Here is a 21,449-nt window from a genome sequence, read left to right as displayed (position 1 = left end):
GGTACCTTTCCTCTGACACGCTTCGAGAACCTCTGTTCTTTGATTCATCCTGAGGAGACCTCTCTTCATCGAGTGGAAATCATGTGGTACCTATAGGATGCACCCAGGTATCTTATCGGCATCCGACATAAGACATTAATGATGAACTTGTCTTATCCCGACGACATTAACAATGAACAAGTCGTATCTTCGACATCTCCATGGTGAGCACCACGTTAGCAACGGGAAGCACACGTGATGTTAGATCGGAAGAGGGATCATGAACATTCCACATGATCTTCAAGGAAATAGCCTTCGGTTTCTGGTGTAGACCTATATTTGGATCTAGAATGCTTTCTTCATTCGCTTCAAAGTTCTTGTGGGAATTGGAGATTTTGAATTTGACGAATCGTAATTGAAAAGGTGATTGATTAAATCAACTACAACAAATATCCGTTTTTGCTTATGAATGCTCTTGATTCTGTGATTTGAGGAAGTTGCAAACTATGGAGTTTGAAAGAAAATGTGAATTCGTGGAAATCGTAGGAATCAGAAGTCGATTCCCATAGACAACTCCATTATTCCATTCAGGAAGTATAAATGGAATGCAATTAAAGAGTTGATGATCTTGAACGACGGTGTTGATCTCTTTTACGGCGACACATGGTGGACCTGCATGGTTAGCATTCCAACTTCCAAGTCATTTCAAGATTCATGATGAGTGTAATGTAAAATGTTGATAAGAGAATGTACCATACTCTTTTCGTGTGAACTGACTTTTATACCTTGGATCAAGTGGAACGAATTTGAGATGGATTGGGCCTTTTACCGGCCAGGAACAACAATAATGCTTCAAATTCACTGAGTTACGTGTTTTAGGAATAAGTCATTCATCCAGTTCTTCTAGCTAATATGCACCATGTGGTAACTTGTACACCTTATATGGTCTTTTGCAAATGGAGAGAAAATTTTATGGATCTTGATAGGTGGAACCACTTGCCCGAACACAAGGTCTCCCTCCTTCATGTCCCTTGGGACTACTTTCAAGTTGTACCTTCTAGTATTTCATTGTGTGGTTGCAAACTCATGGGTTTATGCGATCTCCCTAGCTTTGTTGATCATACCACATGCACATTTAAGCCTAATTTCATTCTATTTACATATGGAAATATGATTAATTTGGTTCAGGAAGGTTAGATACTTTGTCAGTATATAAAAAAATACGAATGCCTATAGGTGCACCTTACCTTCCTCATTAAAATGCTCACGTCACCATATGGGCGTGTAAATTTCAACTAGAAACATAACATAGGCTCCATAAACCATCTTAAGCAGTATTTCTTTAGTGGTGGAATGAGGAGTCGTATGATACGACCACAAAATCTTTTTAGAAACTTTATTTAAGTATAACAGCATATACCTTGGAAGGGAAGTATTAAATCAATCAAAATAAAGGGGAATGAATATATCTTGTGTAGTTGTTCTTCCCATAGATCCTTGGCTTCATCAAACTTCTTCTTTATTTCATAGAGGATTTTTTTTGGTTGATTTGTCTTGTATATTGGCTTGGACTTAGACTACTAGGAAGACATTCGCCTAGATTCCGAGTTGGTGGCAAAACTCCACCATGCTTGAGCTAGAGAATTGTGTTCCTTTATTTGAGACAATACTTATTTGAAACCAAAACTGAAAAATGATCTGCTTCCAGTAGAAACTCTTGACTCTCTGTGTTGTAATTTTAGACATTGTCTCAACCTCGATTCACTTCATAAAGTAATCCACTACAACTAGTAGGAAGTGTAGTTAACTTGTCGCCAAGGGTAAATGACTTAAGATGTCTACGCCCTATTGATAGAAAGGTCAATGTCATGTAACATAGTGCAGAACTTCAGCAACATATTTATGGCATCTAAACAAATTTTGCTTTATCCTTAATCATGGTCGACCAGTAGTAATCCACCCTTAATAGCTTATGAGTGAGGGCTTTTTCTTTAAGGTGGCTGCCATACACCCCTTCATGAACCTCCATAAGAACCAAGGTGGTCTTATTCTTTCTCAAACATCTTAGCATATGGAAAGTCCTTCCCATCTTGTATCGCTTTCCTGTTATCGTGTTGTTATTTTTCGTCATTCTTCCAGTATTATTTGCTTCGATCTCCTCAAAAGGAAGCCCTTCTATTTTCAAATAACACATTATTGGCTTCATCCAACTTGTCGCATTAATGATGTGTACGGCGTTAATCTTTTCTTTTTCCATGTTGGGATCGACTACAGTCTCTTGTATCGTTATGTTGATGTGGCTGGTAAAATAAATGAAAAATCTTGTTCCTTGCACATGAAATAAATCTAGAAAGGACACTCAGTCGTCTTGTCAAATGTTGAATCTCCTTTAGTAGTGAGAATAATAAATGAAAAGTCTTGCCCCTTACACATGAAATAAATCTAGAAAGGACACTCTATCATCCTGTCAAGTGTTGAATCTCCTTTGTTGTGGAAGGACTCCTCGTGCTAACGATGACTCTATATTTATCGAAATTAAGCTCTATATCTCTTCTTGTTAAAATGAAACCCACAAAATTTCTTTCCTGATTTTTGAAGGAGCGCTTAGAGGGATTTAATCGCATGTTATACTTCCTAACCAAATTCAAGATGTCCTCTAGGTCACTACAATTATTTCCTTTCCCTGAGGTCTTCAGGAATATATTGTCTATGTAGACTTCGAGGTTGCGCCCTATATGATTTATGAAAATGACATACATCAGGGTTCCCTATTGCATTAAAATCAATGAATTCCACACATATTTTCCATTTCTTATATGCCTTCTGGACCAACATCAAGTTCATTTGACAAAATTGGTATTTAATTTCGATTATAAAATAGGTTTTTTTTAGTTTCTGAACTTCTCCGTCAATGGTCACTCGCTTCTCCTCGTCCACCTTATGTTTTCTATGTTCTATTTTCTCCATAGTGGAATTAATGGCGAGACAGTGACATACAATTCTGGTGTCATTCTCAGTCTTATCATAAAGAGTCTTGGCGAATAGATCGATATTTTTCTTTAGCAAGGCGACCAGCTCTTCCTCTTCGACTTCTATCACGGAGATGCCCAACTTAGTGACGTGGAATTCAAGCAGCCCAATTTAGACCTCCTTCAAAGTTCTATTATGGCACGTGTCTTTCACTTTTAGGTTCTTCTCTAAGATTTAAACCCAGGAAATTCACCTTACATATATCTTGCTACGGTGCGACGCATATGACTACCACCTTTGCTATTCTTCTAATTCTCAAATTATCTTGTAGCATTTTCAGAAGACATCTTAATATTCATGGATTACGCATATACACTCATTCTTCAATGCTGCGAACATCCCTCGCCTTGTTCTTAATGGACAAAGATCAATGGCTCAGGCAAATATTATAGCTCTGGCATTATTGTTGCGAAGAATCACCCCGTCAGAGCACCATTTTTTGACATTTTTAACTTTCTTTTACACATTGTTCTCTTCCCCTTTGAGATAACACTCAGCCTGCACTAAAAATTTCAATCATAAAAATAAAAAATGTTAAATTTTTAGATGAGAAACTCGTTAAAATGTCCTGCCTTTGAACTATTTTAGAATGTCACTCTGAACATTTTAGAATGTGCTTGATATCAATAAGTTTTCCACTAATTTGAATAAGCTTTTCTTATAGGTTACGTAAGGTAAGCATTGGAGTGGCAAGGATGAAAGAGCAGACAAGTTTATGCATCAGTGGATTTTTCATTTTGCAATAGATTACTAAATTCATTCAATTGATCGTAACTAATTACAAAACCAAAAACTACTTTACACAATTTAAACAGAATACAACACTCTTAGACAAATTACAACACAATACTAAAATAAAAACTAACAACTACTTTGCATAATTTAAATAGAATACAACACTGTTAAGACAAATTACATTACAGTAATAAAATAAAAGCACTTATAAGTTATCTCCTTCTAGTTATCAGTCTCTCCTCTTCTTCTTCCTTTCATTCCTCTCATTTTTGTCCGTTGTATTCTTCAACTGTGAAAAGAAAATAGAATCTTAGTCAATACAAATCATCTAAACCAACGAACAATACTGCAGACTAAGAAATATAAAAAGTTGATTCAACTCACCAATATAACAAGAATCCGCACAAAGATTGCAGCCAAATCAGTAAACAACGTCAATGCGTGCTTCACATAATCCAAATCACCCAAGTGGGCTCTCTCAATTATTTCTTGGGTGTCTAATACAATGTAGCTCACAAACACCAAAAGCCCAAAATATAACTGCAAAGCAGCAATCAACATCCAGTAAGATATTTTATTAATAAGTATATTATGAATACAAAAATGTTTTTTAAGGGACGAATCAAAACTATAATAATTAAATCTCAGTAGATCGTGGCAGCGACGCCAACAAATATGATTCCTAAGTTTGTAGCAATACTCCAGTAAGAATGATAACATAATTCAAATACCTCAAACTGGAATAGGGCAGTAGAACCCCCAAAGAGAGAGGAAGCAAAATGCAGCCACATAAGAATAGACAATCCAGAAGAAAGAAAGCCACCAAGGTAGAGATACTCCCTACGCCTTGCAACCAAAGTTGTCGCTGAGAAACATGCAAAGGCCAAGGAGGTTGCTACAAATGCGGTAAGAATAAGGCTGGAACAATGAAACAAAAATCTCATAAAATCAGCCAAAACTAAAAACTAGATATATAACCACGAGGGGTGCTATGTGTACACCAAAATTTTACACCATAGAAGTACACCGTATCATATTACACATGTGCATGTGATTGTTTGTGTCTCAGGCCAAATAAAAAATAAATATTAAATATTTGAAAAAAGAAAACCGTATCATTATACGATGTATGTGTCACTTTGAGTGTACAGATAACGTTTCTCATATAACCACTACTCAAATGCCACAAAGCATGCATAAACTCAATAAAGCCATACCTAGCATCAATGACAATAGCCAAATCAATCAAGGGTCCAATAGAGGCACCTTGCAAGAAAGCCGAAGCCATCAACAAATACACCCTCTTCCGCTGCAAATAAATAAAAGCAAAAAAAAGTGAGACCTAAAACACAATCAAAACTAACAAAACATAACTAACTAAACCGAAATTTAAATACACACCTCTTCAAAAGGAGGTGTAGATAACAACCAAATCATGGTTCCAATACTCGCCACCGTAGTAAGAAAACCTCCAATATTCCATAATACATGAACAAACGCTCCAACAGCTGAAGCAGCAATAGCACAACACAATGTAAAATAAACCTGCAACAGAATCCATGGAATAAGATTACTTTCTTCAATTTGTTAAAAATGAAATTATGAGAGAAATTAGTTAGTTAATTACCAGTTTGATGTGATTCTGAACGACGGGGGAGATTTGATGGAAGTTTTTGAGGGAATCATAATTCCAGCTGTTTCTTGAAGAAGATTGGGAATCGGAGAATGAAGTAAACGCGTCCATTGCGATTTTGATGAGACGGGAGAATGTTGCGAAGTAGAGAACAATTGCGATTGATTGAGGACTAAGAAAATAGAAGAAATATTGGGGTATTTATAGTGTGTTGGAGAGAGACCGCGAAATGTCGAGTTTATTCTAGACCTGATCGGTAATATTCTAACGTTTTTGGCATTGTCTATCCATCTCTAAAGTCAAAAGTCTCCTCTATTGACTAAATTTATAATAAATTGGTTTTAAGTTTTAATTTATTCATTAATAAATTAATACAAATGGTTATAGAATTGAGTTCACTAAATTTAATTTACGCTTAATTACAATTTTGGTCCCCCTATTTTATCTGATCTACGAAATTGATCCTCCTATTTTAAATTTAAACAGTTTTAATCTCCCTATTTTATATTTAAACAGTATTGGTCCCCCTTTCATACTTTTGCACTTAAAATTAATAATATTTTGATTTTTTAAATGACAAATTACTTGTAAAACATGACAAATTATCGTATATAAATTTATTATTGAACTTTGTAGATAAATATATATATATATATATATATATATATATATATATATATATATATATATATATATATTAAAAAATAAAAAATTTCATCGATTTTCTTTGAAAAAACATGAGAGGGGGACTAAAACTGTTTAAATTTAAAATAAGGAGACCAAAACTGTTTGAATTTAAAATAGGGGGATTAATTTCGTGAATCAGACAAAATAGGGGGACTAAAACTGTAATTTAGCCTTTAATTCAATTGTTCAATTAAAATAACAATATAAATATTCGTATTTATAAATAATTTAAAAGAAGAGCCTTTTAAAATTTTCTGTCTTTAATTTTGATCTATATCGTCTATTTGGTATAATAGAAGTTGACTTGGCACATCAACATTACTTTTGATTATTGCATATAAGTCTCCATTCATTTAATAATATCTTATAAATTAAAAATTAATTTTTATTTTATTAGATGATAATTTATTTTAAACACAAATGATATTTTTTCTTCAAATTCGTTCTTCTTTCATTCTCCCAACTTCCCAATCGAAGAAATCAATTCGAAACCCTAAATCTCTGAATTTCTCCGTTCTGGAGTTGATCTTTGGTCACCTTCTTACTAGCAGTAACTATGATGATAATGCGAAAAAAACTACCGGTGGTCGGAATGGCTATGGTGCGAAGCTCACCGACATTTTTTCAACTGAGTTTATCATTGAGACTGCTGATGGACGTCGTCTGAAGAAGTATAAGCAGGTAGTGATTCGTTTCTTGATTTTAGGGTTGGATTTGGCGTTCAATTTTAGGGTTCTGCTAGGGTTTTTGATGTTTGATTTTACGAATTGAAGTTGAATTTGTTGGAATATTTGTTTGTTTGCAAATCATAATGAAGCCTGATTTTCTGTTACTTGAATATTGAGTATCATCTTCCTTGTGATTTTTGAGTTGATTGGTTTTGTTATGAAGGTTTTCTCAAACAATATGGGGACGAAGTCTGAACCAGTGATAACCAAATGCAAAGCTAGTGAGAACTGGACTAAGGTGACCTTTAAGCCTGACATGGAGAAGTTTAAGATGACTTATCTTGAAGAGGATGTTGTTGCTTTGATGAAAAAGCGTGTGTTGGACATGGCAGGGTGCCTTGGAAAGACTGTTAAGGTTGAACTCAATGGAAACTTGATTCGTTTTAAGTCGTTCCGTGATTACGCTGATCTCTTCCTGAAATGTGCTGAGAAGTCTAAACCCACACCCCTGCCAAGGTTTGTTTCTGCAGACACATAGTTTGGGAACTCAGTTTGTGCGTGTCGGTTTGTTTCCCGTTGTTGTTATTTAACATGATTTGTTTGTTGTTATTTAGGATTCATGCCAAAGTATGATAGGTGGGAGATTTGTGTGAGTCTAAGCGATGGGCAGTTTCGACAGGTGAATAGCAAACTTCTCAAGTATAGTAATTTGGAGGTTTATTGATGTTAACTTTTTGTCTTACACACCTTAATTTGCTCTTTTTCATGTCAGTTTTGTTAATTCAATTGCTACAATCAAGGGTGGGACTCATGTCGATTACATTACAAATCAGATCACTACCTATGTAATGAATAAAGTAAATAAGAAAAAGAAGGATGCCAATGTGAAAGCTCATACTGTAAAGAATCATTTGTGGGTTTTTGTCAATGCTCTGATAGACAATCCAGCTTTTGATTCTCAAACTAAGGAGACACTAACAACTAGACAAGCTAGTTTTGGTTCTAAGTGTGATGTTCCCGAATCAATGCTTAAGGATGGTTAACTACAGGGCAAAAAATTACAATGTAATTCACTGGTCAACTACAGGGCAAAAATTTTAAAAACTGGTCCAATGGAGATTCGAAACCGCTCCAATTAACTGAATTCATGTATTCCTATCCACTAAGTCACTCATGATTTTTGTTTAACAATTGCAAAGCACATGTATATAATAAATACTTTCAGCATGTTTAATATATTAACAGTAAATTGACATATTTAATGTATATAATAAATATTTTATATATTAATATTAGATTTTATTTAAAATGTTAAATAATAATGGTAGGTTTTAAAATATTTAAATGTTAATAGTTTAAAAATGTTAAAATATTTAAATGTTAATAGTTTATAAAATAGATTTTAAAATGTTAATAGTTTTGGTTAAAAAAAATGTAAATAGTTTAAATATTAAAAATTGAAAGATTAAATAGTAAAAAATATTTAATTTGTTAAGTATTTATTTTGTTAAATATTTAGTTCATTAAAGTCCCTTATATTTATAACTTTTCATTAATTTATTCATTTTTTAAAATAAATTAATTATTTAATAAACTATGTAATTGAAAGTTTAATAATTGGAATATTAAATAGTTAAAATATTTAATAAACTAATTACTTAATAAAAAAATATTTAAAATATTAATAGTTGAGATATTAATATTTTAAACAAAACGCACACATGTGTGAATTGTGTCAGAGATGCATAAATAATGGTCAGATATGTGTGCACCATGTAAGAAAATCATTAGAAGATGATCAACTATGTGTGAACTAAGTTAGAGATTCAACAAATGATAGTCAATAGATGACACTCAACTATGTGTGAACAGTAAAAGAGATTCAACTGATTATGGTCAACTATGAGTGACCTGTGTTAGAGATGCATAGATGACTGTAAACTATGTATGACCCATGCAATCAACTAATGATGTCTGACTATGTATGAACCATGTTAGGGATAAATTAAAAATGGCCGACTATGCGTGAACCATGTCAGAGAGTTAATTGATGATAGTCCACTATGTGTGAAGCATGTGAGAGAGTTAATTGATGATATTCGACTATGTGTGAACCATGTCAGGGATGCACTGTTGATGTTCGACAATGAGTGAACCATTTTAGGGATGCACTGCTGATGGTCAACTATGTGTGAACCATGTCAGACAATCAACTGATGACGTCCGACTATGTGTGAACCCTAGAAGATAGTCAATAGAAGATGGTAAACTATGTGTGAATTAGTCAGAGATGATAGTTAACTATGTGTGAACCCAGAAAGTCAATAGAAGATGGTTAACTATGTGTGGACCATGGAAGATAGTCAATAGAAGATGGTCATCTATGTGTGAACTATGTCAGGGATGCATAGATTTTGGTAAACTATGTGGACGATGTCAGAGATTCTTCAGATGATGGTTAACGATGTGTGAACTATGTCAGAGATGCATAGATGATGGTCAACTATGTGTGAACCATGGAAGATAGTCAATAAAAGATGGTAACTATGCGTGAACTAATACAAAAGGAGTCTTTATTAGAAAGTGTGACATAACTATCTCAATAATGGTGTTTTAGATATTACTAAACAAAAGGAGCAAAAATAATTAAATCACTTCTCAAGCTTCCAAATCCCTAAAAAATGATGGTCAACTATGTGTGAACCATGGAAAATAGGCAGTAGATGATGGTGAACCATGTCAGAGATGCATTGATGATGGTGAACTATGTGTGAACCCTGGAAAATAGTTAGTAGATGATGGTGAACCATGTCAAAGATGCATTAAGGATGGTCGTCTATGTGTGGACCATAGAAAATAGTCAGTAGATGATGGCGAATCATGTCAGAGATGCATTGATGATGGTCAATTATCTGTGAACCATGTCAGAAATGCATCGATGATGGTCAATTACGTGTGAACCATGTCATGGAGTCAATTGATAATGTTCGACTATCATTGAAACATGTTACAGATGAACAGAAGATGGTCAACTATGTGTGAACCATGTCAGGGAGTCAACCGATGAAGTTCGACTATGTGTGAACCATGTTAGGGATGCACTGATAATGGTCGACTATGTGTGAACCATGTCAGGGAGTCAACTGACGATGGTCAACTATGTGTGAACTATGTCAGAGATGCATAGATGAATGTCAAATATGTGTGAACCATGGAAGAGATTCAACAGATGATGGCCAACTATGTGTAAACTATGTCAGAGATGCATATATGATGGTCAACTATGTGTGAACCATGGAATGTAGTCAGTAGAGGATGGTCAACTATGTGTGAAATATGTTAGAGACGCGTATATGATGGTCAGAGATGCATAGATGATGGTCAACTATGTGTGGACCATGGAAGATAGTCTATAGAAGATGGTCAACTATGTGTGAACTATGTTAGAGATTCAACAAATGATGGTCAACTATGTATGAACCTTGGAAGAGATTCATCGGATAATGATCAATTTTTTCTTCTTTATCTCATACGTTATTACTATTATTAATGATTTCCTTTATCCTTTCTCTGATATGAAATTAGTATTTAAAAAATCCAACAAAATATAGTCAACTACGTGACAAATGGATAGGAGATAGCCTTTATGTCAGGGAGTCAACCGATGTTGTTCGACTATGTGTGAACTATGTCAGAGATGCATAGATGATGGTTAACTATGTGTGAACTATGTTATAGACGCATAGATGATGGTCAACTATGTCATAGATGCATAGATGAAGGTCAACTATGTGTGAACCATGGAAGATAGTCAATAGAAATGGTCAACTATGTGTGAACTGTGTCAGAGATGCATAGGAGGTGGTCAACTATGTGTGATCCATGTTAGGGAGTCAAATGATGATGGTCAGGGAGTCAGGGATGCACTAATGATGTTCGACTACGTGTGAACCATGTCAGAGATGCGTATTTGATGGTCAACTATGTGTGAACTATGGAAGATAGTCAATATATGATGGTTAACTATGTGTGAACCATGTAAGAGATTCATAAATGATGGTCAAATATGTGTGCACCATGTAAGAAAGTCAATAAAAGATGGTTAACTATGTGGGAACCATGTCAGAGATTCATAAATGATGTTCAAATATGTGTACACCATGTAAGACAGTCAATAGAAGATGGTCAACTATGTGAGAACTATGTTAGAGAATCAACATATGATATTCAATAGATGACGGTCAACTTTGTGTGAATCGTGGAAGATAGTCATTACAAGATGGTACACTATGTGTGAATTATGCCAGAGATGCATAGATGATGGTTAACTATGTGTGAACCATATAAGAGATTCATAAATGATGGTCAAATATGTGTGCACCATGTAAGACAGTCAACAAAATATTGTAAACTATGTGTGAACCATGTCAGAGATGCATAGATGATGGTCAACTATATGTGAACAATGGAAGATAGTCAACCGAAGATGGTCAACTATGTGTGAACTATGTCAGAGATGCATAGATGATATTCATATATGTGTGAACCATGGAAGAGATTCAATAGATGATTGTCTACTATGTGTGAACTATGTTAGAGATACATAGATGATGTCAAAGAAGTTGGCCCATCATCATGGGACCATGAGGCCCTAACAAGGTTAGAGTTAGACCCTTGAATTACATATGTTATTAATTGTTAACACTTGAATTAATCGGTAAAATCATTTCTACTGGTTTGGACAAGGTTCATAGAGCGTTTTGGAACTCATTTTATAATTGGGGTGAGCATGGGAGGGAAGGATGTGATATATGTTAGACAAGAAGTTTCATCCAATCTCGATGATCCGGCTAGTATCCAAAAACTTTTAAAGGAAACAGTTGACATGAAGTTCATGGATTCTGCTGATAATCATCACGTAGCTTTAGAAGACTTACATGGATTCTTCATGGTTAGTAATGCATCATTTGTTGTTTGTAATTGGTCAATTAGAGGAAATGTTTTTTTTACACTCACATGTTTTAAATCTATGCAGTTGAAAAATCTGGAATAGTAGACACCCTCCTATCATGGGCAGATTTTAAACAAAGTAAAGATCTGAAAAAAACTGATGGAACTAAGACCCAGAGGATTCGTGGGATTGTAAAGCTCAAGGATGCCAATGATGCTGGTGGAAGGAACTCTGAGAAATGTACCTTGATATTGACGGAGGGAGATTCCGCCAAGGCTCTTGCGGTTAGTTGTTTATTGTATATACCAATAGAAAGAAATGCATTTCAATTTTTGGGGTTTAAAAGAAAACGTTGAAACATATATTCATTTAATTTAGAGTATGTCATCACAAATCCCCAACATATACAAAGAATGAAGAATGTTTAACTTAATTTGATTTTTTCTTCTTTTGTTGTATGAAGATAGTCGGGCTTTCTGTAGTGGGCCGAGACCACTATGGTGTGTTTTCGTTGAGAGGAAAATTGCTCAATGTGCGGGAAGCTAGTAGCAAACAAATAATGGATAATGAAGAAATTCAAAATATAAAGAAGATACTTGGGCTACAGCAAAACAAGGAGTACACAAATGTGAAGTCTTTGAGATATGGTCATTTGATGATTATGGCTGATCACGTGAGGTTACTTGCTTAAAGATCATAGTTTAATATCTTAATTCTATGCTCATTTTCAATAGAATAGGATGAGACACAATATATTATAGATGGTTTTCTTAATCACCGAAGCTATAAAGTCTCATGTTTATGTGTGATTCAGGATCATGATGGCTCCCACATCAAAGGGCTTCTGATTAACTTCATTCATTCCTTTTGGCCATCACTGCTTAAGGTTCCATCTTTCATGGTTGAGTTCCCTACTCCCGTTATAAGGGTTAGTAGATTGATGTTGCATGTTGTCTATTTTATTTGGTCCTGAAATCCTTTGAGTTGTAGATATTTTAAGTAAAAGTCTCTTTTGTGTATTATATCCACATTTATCTTTCACTGCAGGCTTCTCATTCAAATGGTACAATATTATCATTTTATTCTATACTGGAATATGAAGCATGGAGAGAAAGATTGGGGAATAGTGCAGCTAGTTGGAAGATAAAGTACTATAAGGTTTGTTGTTTTAACTTGTAAGCACAGGAAACTCCATATAATGTTTATAATTCTTCTTTCACTGTTTGCTTATTCTGTTATTGGTATTTATGCAGGGGTTGGGTACAAGTACTCCCAAGGAAGGGAGAGAGTACTTTCGAGATCTTGATAAGCACAAAAAAGACTTCATCTGGGAAGATGATTTTGATGGAAATGCAATTGAGATGGCGTATTTAATTGTTGTATATTTTGGCTAGGTTTTATGTTATGCCAAATGAGTGTAGTCCTGTTTGAACATTTGTTTTTGAGAGCTTTACTCTCAAGAGATTCAATGTTTTATCGAGCACAATGAAAAACAAAGTTGTCTATTTTCACAATTTTGGCTGTATGAATATTTATTTACTAATGCAGTGCAAGTAAGATGAAAATTAAATTGACTGGCTTTCAAATATGAGCAAGCAAAACAATAATGCAATAATGGATATTATAAAAACTAACTCATATTTGAAATGCTACAAAATCTAAAAGTTTTTGGTTCCATATAAAAATTAAACTTAACTTTGTAATTATTTTATTTTATGAAAAGATGTGCATAACTTTCAAAACCAACCACAAATAATTTTTTATGTTTTGGAAGTCAACACAAAAACTGATGTGCTTAATACTCACACAAACAGTAAACAATATTAATATGGAGGAAATAGTGGTATATTGATTATAGCATATAAGCAGTACAATGGATGAGGAATAATCTCTTCAAAGAAATGGAAAATAGCACTGAACAGATAAAATGTGACTCCCAGTAGAGCACCCTACTGATGTGAAAACAACTCACACAGAAACAATTGAACAAAACCAGAAATTGTAAAATAAACAGAAACGAGCAGAAATATCACTCGGTTCTTCGGCACAAATCTAGTCATCAATATCAAGATCCTAGGATGGATGTCTTCCAGCAAAATTCCAAGATCCAATCACTACCCTCACTTCCTTGGTATTTATGTACTGAGCACACAAAGTTTCCGATTTTCCTCTTATGTGTTTTGTTTTGTATCCTTTCTTAAAAGATGCATCTGAATAATCACAAATATGAAATCAATTCTAAAACTGAAATTCACTGAAACAAACTTAATTGATAGCTGAAATGGAATGAATTCTTGCCTGGTATTTGACTTGAAAATATAGATTGAACCCCTTGTGTCCACCCAAGGCGCATGGATAATAATATCACATTCATGGGTAAGAATGTCATCTGCATCCTTGTTTTAGTAAAGCCTATCAATCAGTTTTCTCCCGATGCCCTCCCTGACTTTCAACAGCTCTGCTATCCTTTTTCTACCAATGCCACTTTAAAACATCAACCCGGAGAAGAAAACGCTATATTTGAAAGCCAAAAATACAAATATGTGAGTTACAATTTCAAGAGATAATTCAGTGTGATGTGTTACAATTGTAAGCCAAATTCCAGTTTGATCCTTCCCAAACAAGTACTGCCTGAAAGTTCTCTACAACAACTCACTGTCATTAAGGAAGAAAAAGTTAGTATCATATAAGTACCAATTATGATAATCAGTTGGAGTAATAACAGAATAAAAGAAGCGGCGTTTCTACAAAGCACTTGTTTTCCATCACAAATGAGCTCAATGACATGATCCCAAATAGACATCCAAATATCATTCAGTTCCACGGCCTAAAACTTAAGACAGAAACCTAAAGAAACAACCTGGTGATCCAACAGGCGCAGTACAAACATATGAAAAGTAGCTCCATTTCAATTTCGTATGGAAGTTGCAGCTATGAGTCACAAGATAGATAAGCATTTGCATTGTCTGCGAGTGGTAAGGTCTTCAGCGGAGAAGTCAAGTGATGCAGGTGAATGGCTAATCAGTTGCTTCTTCTCCCTTCCAATTGTAATCTCAGGCCGATTACTGGTCTATTTCCAACATCTACCTGCCATATAAAAAAAAGCCAATATTATGGAATATCTTATATTCGTTATCTCGTCATTAAATGGAGTTACATACTCGCAAAATACACTTTAAAATTGTAAGATAGAATACTTACTAGAATTGTATTTATGTTTTGGACCGAAATGCTAAATCTTAGCCACGTATTCACTTGATGCTTCCAGTAAGAACCAAGCCGTATCTCACCAAGTATAGATGCCTATTGTCTCGGTAGCTGAAACTCGAAAAACTGATGGAGATCTTCCATTGGAGGTTTGTCTGTTTCAATAATCACGGTTTATATGCAGGTTCAGCTAAATCAGTTTCAAAAAGAGACTATTTCTGAGATTTGTGCAGCAAAACAAATCAAATAAGTAGTACTTACAACGAAGGTAGATATTTATAGTATGGCTCACATATCCGCTGCAACGGATACCCAACAAAAGGGATGTCAAGGGAGAAGATGCATCGATATGACATCGGGCTGTGAATTAATAGTATCCAACCATTCACTGTGATACATTTTTTGACTGCTTCCACCCCTCCTTCTATGTATCATAAAAAGATTCTGCGATTTCAACAAAAGATTTTTGTTTTAATGCACGATCAAAACATCGGAGAAGATTTTTGTTTTAACCACTTTAACATTATATGAAACAGAAGAACCATACGGGGTGGTTCTTGAAAAGCATACCTTAAAAAGTAGCGCCTTAACTGCCGTACATTATATCCAACCCAGACATCAGCGCTATACAAACGTGGATTCCACATGATAGGAGGCCTTGGCTGCCAATATTTAAATAGTTAGAGCAGAAAACGAAAATATTAAAACACAATACATGGAAATTGCTAAACTTGATGTAAAGTGACAATCTTACAGTCTATGATGGCTTTTGAGAATCAAGAATGACAAATACGAAATGTAACTAAACTAAAACATGATTGTCTGCATAAGGATGTACACCAGGCCAAATAATAAATCTGGAAAATAATAAACCCTGCAATTAAAACAAATACGAAATCTTAAAGCTTCCACATTCCATACTTCTCCAACAAATGCTTCAAATCTAAAATCATCTTTAAACTAAAACATGATTGTCTGCATTCAACATAAGAAAAATAGCCATGACAAACACCATACCTATTACTAACCATTGTTGTCAATGGCGGATGGCGGTCCATGCGCTTTGTGGCGCCGTTATAGCGGATTATGGCAGAAAAAATCACAATATCAGCCAATATTTACCATTGCGACGAGGCCAAAAACTGCCATGTATATCAGCCATAGCGGCCATGGCGCCACTATTTGATAACATTGTACTAACTGACAATAAACAAAACCGAAGGATATAAGTGGACAGTCTTACTATTCCGCCAACAGATCCAAGCGGTTGATGGATCATAACTCTAGAATTCGGCATACAATATCTCTTCCCTTTTGTACCAGCAGCAAGGAAAAATGCACCCATGGATGCTGCAAGTCTAAGACAAACTGTTGACACATCTGCCTTGCATAACTTCATGGCATCATAAATTCCCATTCCTGCAGAAGACAGAGTTATTTCAGATTCATTAAAGGCAGTTCCTTTCCAATACTCAATGATTCAATAAACCGAGTTCCTTATGGATAGAACTGTTCAAAAGCTAAAACGGGATGCCATTTTCAAATGTCTGAATTGGCTTGTAAATTCCAGTGATCAACAATTTATTCTATTCACAAATGTTTACATTTACAATAATCACCTATTTATACATGATAATTCTAACTACCCCATTAACTAATAATTTCCTTAACTAACTCCTTAGCTTAAATCCTAACAAACTCCTCCATGTTCTATATTCTAACAGTTACCACAAGCAGTGAATCAACAAACTAATGTGAGTTATTAAAAGCTAAAATCTCGTGTAAGGTATTAAGTAAACATCTATGCGCAATCAATCGACAAAACTGAGCTCGAGATTCAAGTAGATCCACAACGAGTCAAGTGCACAGATAAGAACAAACAAGTAAAAAAAGAAGTATAAAACTTTGTTTACACTTGTTTACCTACCAGCAGTAACAGAACCACCAGGTGAATTTATGAACAACTTGATGTCTTTCTTAGGATCATCAGCATCCAAAAACAAAAGTTGACTGATTACAAAATCTGCTGTCGTATCATCCACCTGCTCAAACAAAGAAATTCACAAGCAGACACCATCAGATACCATCTCTTTAGTTCCATTTCATTTCCCCTCTTTGTTTTTTCGTTTTTCTACCAAATTAACTAACAACCATAAAAAAAAATCCCAAAATCAACAACATCAAACACCTTGTCTGCAATTCAGCCCTATTATCGTAAAAACTCTCTTTTTTTTAACCCTTTTCCCATATTTGTCCATTTTTCTGCTGTGGTGAGCATGCTATTAGACTGAATCCACCCACATGAAAAAGCTTGTAAATTTCCCATAAAAACATCAAAAGATACAAAAGGGTACTCCTAAAATATCAAAATAACAGCAACAACCCCACCAACCCAAAAGAACGGGAAACGAGATTCATAACCTGAGAACCCAAAAAGATAATCCTTTGACAGAGAAGCATGTTGGTGGTGTCAAGTTCTTCGAAGTTGGGAAGCCATGAAGAAGCGGTTTTGGCAGATAAATCATGGGAAACGAGCCAGTTGGAGGATAAAGTGGGTTTGATTGCGTTACAGATTGTTGGTCTGTGTTTGGTTGAAAGATTGAGGGTGGGAAATCATTGGCGGTGGATGTGGAATTCGGGGATGAATTGGGTGGAGAGAGAATCGTCGACGGTTGACGCTGTGAGATGAAGAGTACAAAAATGGCGATTAGGGATTAGAGTTCTTGAGAGGGGTAGATTTCTGTGTTTCAAATGAAAGGAGAAAGTGAATATGGTGATGATGAAGTGAGGAAGATGTGGATATAATTTGTTTTAATTTAATTGATTTTGTCTATAAACATTACATTTTAAAAACAATAAGCTTAATTGCACTTTTGGTCCCCCTAATTTCAGCCTCCCAGTTTAAAATCCAGGATTCATGCCCTCAAAGTTTTACTCTGTTGAATTTTTTGAAGCCCCCCTCCATTTGGCAATACTTTTAATGACATGGCATGGAAATAAACCTGCCACATGGGTAATGATTTAATGATGAATGACATGGAAAACATTAACTATTTAAAATATTTTCAGGTTATATGTAAAATAAACTTAATTTTGAAAATGTATTCTTAATTCATTTAATTGGACAATATATTTTTAATTCATTTAATTGGACACATAAGAATCCAATTTTGCCCTAATCCCTTTCTTGTTCATTCTGTTCAACATCTCCTTCACTTCTCCTTCATTTTGTTCGTCATCTCCCTCATATCTCATTTCTCCTTCATTTCTCCCTCATCTCCTTCATCCTTCGTCAACCTTGCAATGTCTCAAAACTCTGTGTCATTCGATAGCTACAGAAGTCATAGAATGAGACAGGAATGTCATTGCGGTCTCGATGCTCCATTGATGACGGCCTGGACCGATACAAACCCAGGACGTCGCTTTTTCGGTTGTGGGATGTACAAGGTTCAAGGTTTCAAGAAGTGCAGTAACTTTGTTTGGCTTGATGAGGAAATGAACCCTAGGGCAAAAGAAGTAATTTCGAGCTTAATGCAAAAGTTGAATGAAGAAAAGCAGAGGGTTAAGGATTCAGTCGCAAAAGAAGAAGAATTGAAGATGAAGATGAAATTGATAAAGAAACAGTTGAAGTTTAATTGGGTCATGACCATTGTTGTGCTGGTATCATTAGTTGCAACAATAATTATGAAATGAAGCTGTTAGTACAATTGTTGTTTAGGTCTAATTTGTTGTCTTTGTTTAGGTTCAATTTATGTATAAGTTTAAGGATGTTTAGGTTCAATTTATGTTAACAGTTTATTATTGTAATTGTATGGTGTTGCTTGGTGTTGTCAACCTTGTAATTTGTTGTAACAGTTTATCAATCAATGAAGTTGCTTGGTGTTGTCAAAATGTTACCAAAGTGTAATCAAATTTAGCCAAATTGAACCAAACTAATAACAACCAATCAACAGTTTATTGAACCAAACTGATAACATTTTATTGGTGTTGGTCAACATGTTACCAAATTTAACCAAACTGATAACAACATGTTACCAACATGTTACCAAATTTTGACATCATCTATTTACAAATTGAAATAACATTTAATCAGTCAACAAAATCTAACCAAAGTGTAATCAAATTTAACCAACAAGTGATCTTTATAGCAGTAAGTTATAAAATTACTTGCATATATGAAATTATCCAAATGATGGCCATTACATAAGTGGTTCAGTAGCAGCAAATTTAAAACATAAGATTACAAAATATTGTTTGACAGCCATGTTGTTTTCATACTGAGATCCAAACAGATTTACCATATTGTTTGGCAATGATCACTACAAAATACCCAAAATATCATATTGTTTTACAATCACAACAAACTTTCATACTAATGCAACATTGTTACATTCAAAAAGAAAGGCATCATTGCCTCCTAATCCTGAGTTGGTTGAGGTGCCTGAGATCCTTGACCAATCTCAACTGGTTTTTCTTTTCCCTTACTCTTCTTTGCCTTATTGGTTGTCTTAGCTTTCTTTGCCTTGTTGCCCCCTTTAGGTATCTGCCTATCAGCTGCCCTCTTTCCCTTACAGCTCCTCTTGTTGTGTCCAGCTTGTCCACATTTGTTGCAAGTGACAGTTCCAAACTTCTTAGGAAGAACAAAGGGATTCTTTGGCTCATCAGATGTTTTGTTCCTCATCTTCTTAGGGCGGCCAATTGCCCTTCTCATGACAGGAGGAGACATTGGCACATGGTCAACATTGTTCCAAAGTTGTGGTCCATTATTTGGAAACACAATGTTAGCATAGCACTTTCCAAATGTAAGCTTGCTGCAAAACAGAATGTGTGTCATAAATATAACATAAAGAAAACTTAATGTTGTAGAATTCAAGAAATACCTATAATATGGAGACACATATCCTTCAGGTTTTTTCCTAATGCTCCAAATGCAAGAGATAACATGTTGGCATGGGATTCCAGACAACTCCCATTTTCTGCAGCTGCATGATTCATTTTTCAGATTGACACAGTAAGTCTCAACTCCATTGGTAACTCCAAAGATGGATAAGTCATCATCACCATGCCAAGAAGGGGTCCAGTTTTGTGCCTCCTGTTTGTTCTTCTCTATGAGCAATTGGATTCTAGGACATATAACACCCTCATAGTCCTGTAATAGTGTCTTATGTTTAGTTATCCTCTTTGTGATATAATGCTTGATTCCTTCCAAAAGTGTTATGATTGGCTTGTCTTGATGCTCTAAAATTGCCCTGTTAAATGCCTCACACATGTTATTAACCTGAATATCACACTTTGAAAATGTCTTGAAATGAGATCTTGACCAATATTTAGCAGGAATGTCAGCCATGTCCTTCCATGCATCTGGCTTTAGAAGCTTCAACTTCTCCATTGCTCTATCAAACATAGGAACACAAGTAGCTCTAGCTGCTGCCCACATGGTCTGTTTAAGCACCAATCCAGAATGTTTCTTCTTCCAATTACCATAAAGGTGTTTGACACACATTCTTTGCTCCACATTGTCACCTAATTCTTGGATAGCAGGAACCAAACCCTACAACAAAAACCACATAACAGTTGTATATTAATATATAAGTGAATATTAAAATAATTACATTTAGAGTTTAGTATTACCTTCTGTTGGTCAGAAATAAAGCCATAGCACCTTTCATTGAATGCTCCTAAATCTTCTAGTAGTAGATGCAAGAACCACTGCCATGAGTCTTTGGTTTCAGCCTCAACAACAGCATAAGCTATTGGATATATTTGGTTGTTTCCATCTCTGCCTACAGCTGACATCAGTTGGCCCCCATAATCACCCTTAAGAAAACATGCATCCAATCCAATGATAGGTCTACAGTAGGTGGCAAATCCTGACTTGCAGGCATCCAAACAAATGTAGATTCTCTCAAATGCTGGATTGCCATTGTTCTCTGCACATTTAATAACCACAGTACTCTTGGGATTGGACCTCAACAACTCCTCTCCATAGCTTCTCAAGTGTCTGAATTGATCTATACCAGCACCTTGTATCATTTCCAAAGCCTTTCTTTTAGCCCTATATGCTTGATCTGTAGTTATCTTTGAACCCCATCTCTGAAGAGTTTCAGCAACTAGACCAGCTGGCTTCATGTATGGACCGTGCCTTAGCAATTGTGTAAACCTAATTGCAAGCCACTGAGTCTTGGCATTCCTGTTGTCAGCAGGTCTAAAACAAGTATGGTCACTCACATAGCTAACAACCTGCCAATAATTCTGCCCATTCCTCATGCTGAACCTTAAGTGAAACTTGCAGCCTTCCATACACTTAACTACAATCCTTTTAGAATCATTTTTCTTGATATACACATTCTTTTGATTTTCCATTCCATACTCTTTCACTGCATCTCTAATTGTATCCTTGTCTGTAAACATCATTCCTAGCTGGAACGCACATCCCCCACCACTTTTGAAAACTGGATTCCTTTCTACATCTCCTTCATCCTCACTACCATGGGGTGTGTATAAGTGATCCTCATCCTCTTCATTCTCATCCTGTTGTGGCATGTTTATTTCACTTATT

The 21,449-nt window shown here is 35.2% G+C and overlaps 4 protein-coding genes across 6 annotated transcripts; 2 read left to right on the top strand and 2 right to left on the bottom strand.

Moving 5' to 3' along the window:
• Window positions 1–3,973: 3,973 nt before the first annotated feature.
• Window positions 3,974–5,531, bottom strand: LOC131606578 (bax inhibitor 1-like). Its single transcript, XM_058878780.1, has 6 exons — window positions 5,372–5,531; window positions 5,146–5,289; window positions 4,962–5,053; window positions 4,476–4,662; window positions 4,129–4,284; window positions 3,974–4,033 (listed from the first exon to the last, which is right to left on the bottom strand). The coding sequence occupies exons 1-6, from the start codon at window positions 5,486–5,488 to the stop codon at window positions 3,974–3,976; spliced, it is 756 nt and encodes a 251-aa protein (XP_058734763.1). The 5' UTR covers window positions 5,489–5,531.
• A 953-nt stretch (window positions 5,532–6,484) lies between these two features.
• Window positions 6,485–13,172, top strand: LOC131639603 (DNA topoisomerase 2-like). Its single transcript, XM_058910116.1, has 9 exons — window positions 6,485–6,745; window positions 6,956–7,252; window positions 7,361–7,431; window positions 7,505–7,770; window positions 11,768–11,967; window positions 12,147–12,356; window positions 12,498–12,611; window positions 12,731–12,841; window positions 12,937–13,172. Exons 1-9 carry the CDS (start codon window positions 6,485–6,487, stop codon window positions 13,075–13,077), a joined length of 1,671 nt encoding a protein of 556 aa, XP_058766099.1. The 3' UTR covers window positions 13,078–13,172.
• An 810-nt stretch (window positions 13,173–13,982) lies between these two features.
• On the bottom strand, window positions 13,983–17,706 carry LOC131638125 (ATP-dependent Clp protease proteolytic subunit 3, chloroplastic-like). Of its 3 annotated transcripts, XM_058908684.1 has the most exons (7): window positions 17,312–17,706; window positions 16,818–16,932; window positions 16,134–16,309; window positions 15,461–15,552; window positions 15,152–15,334; window positions 14,885–15,045; window positions 13,983–14,770 (listed from the first exon to the last, which is right to left on the bottom strand). In XM_058908684.1, exons 1-5 carry the CDS (start codon window positions 17,348–17,350, stop codon window positions 15,322–15,324), a joined length of 435 nt encoding a protein of 144 aa, XP_058764667.1. In that variant the 5' UTR covers window positions 17,351–17,706; the 3' UTR covers window positions 13,983–14,770; window positions 14,885–15,045; window positions 15,152–15,321. The 3 variants fall into 3 exon arrangements, 2 of the variants coding, with proteins under 2 accessions (XP_058764667.1, XP_058764659.1); XR_009294595.1 differs by lacking the exons at window positions 16,818–16,932; window positions 17,312–17,706 and adding an exon at window positions 15,645–15,764 and having other exon boundaries at window positions 16,134–16,270; XM_058908676.1 differs by lacking the exons at window positions 13,983–14,770; window positions 14,885–15,045; window positions 15,152–15,334; window positions 15,461–15,552 and having other exon boundaries at window positions 15,771–16,309.
• A 487-nt stretch (window positions 17,707–18,193) lies between these two features.
• Window positions 18,194–18,665, top strand: LOC131639516 (uncharacterized). Its single transcript, XM_058910036.1, has 2 exons — window positions 18,194–18,550; window positions 18,633–18,665. The coding sequence occupies exons 1-2, from the start codon at window positions 18,194–18,196 to the stop codon at window positions 18,663–18,665; spliced, it is 390 nt and encodes a 129-aa protein (XP_058766019.1).
• Window positions 18,666–21,449: the final 2,784 nt, after the last annotated feature.

Source organism: Vicia villosa, linkage group LG1 (assembly GCF_029867415.1).
Source record: "Vicia villosa cultivar HV-30 ecotype Madison, WI linkage group LG1, Vvil1.0, whole genome shotgun sequence".
NCBI classification, from domain to species: domain Eukaryota; kingdom Viridiplantae; phylum Streptophyta; class Magnoliopsida; order Fabales; family Fabaceae; genus Vicia; species Vicia villosa.
This window is presented reverse-complemented; position numbering and strand designations above follow the sequence as displayed.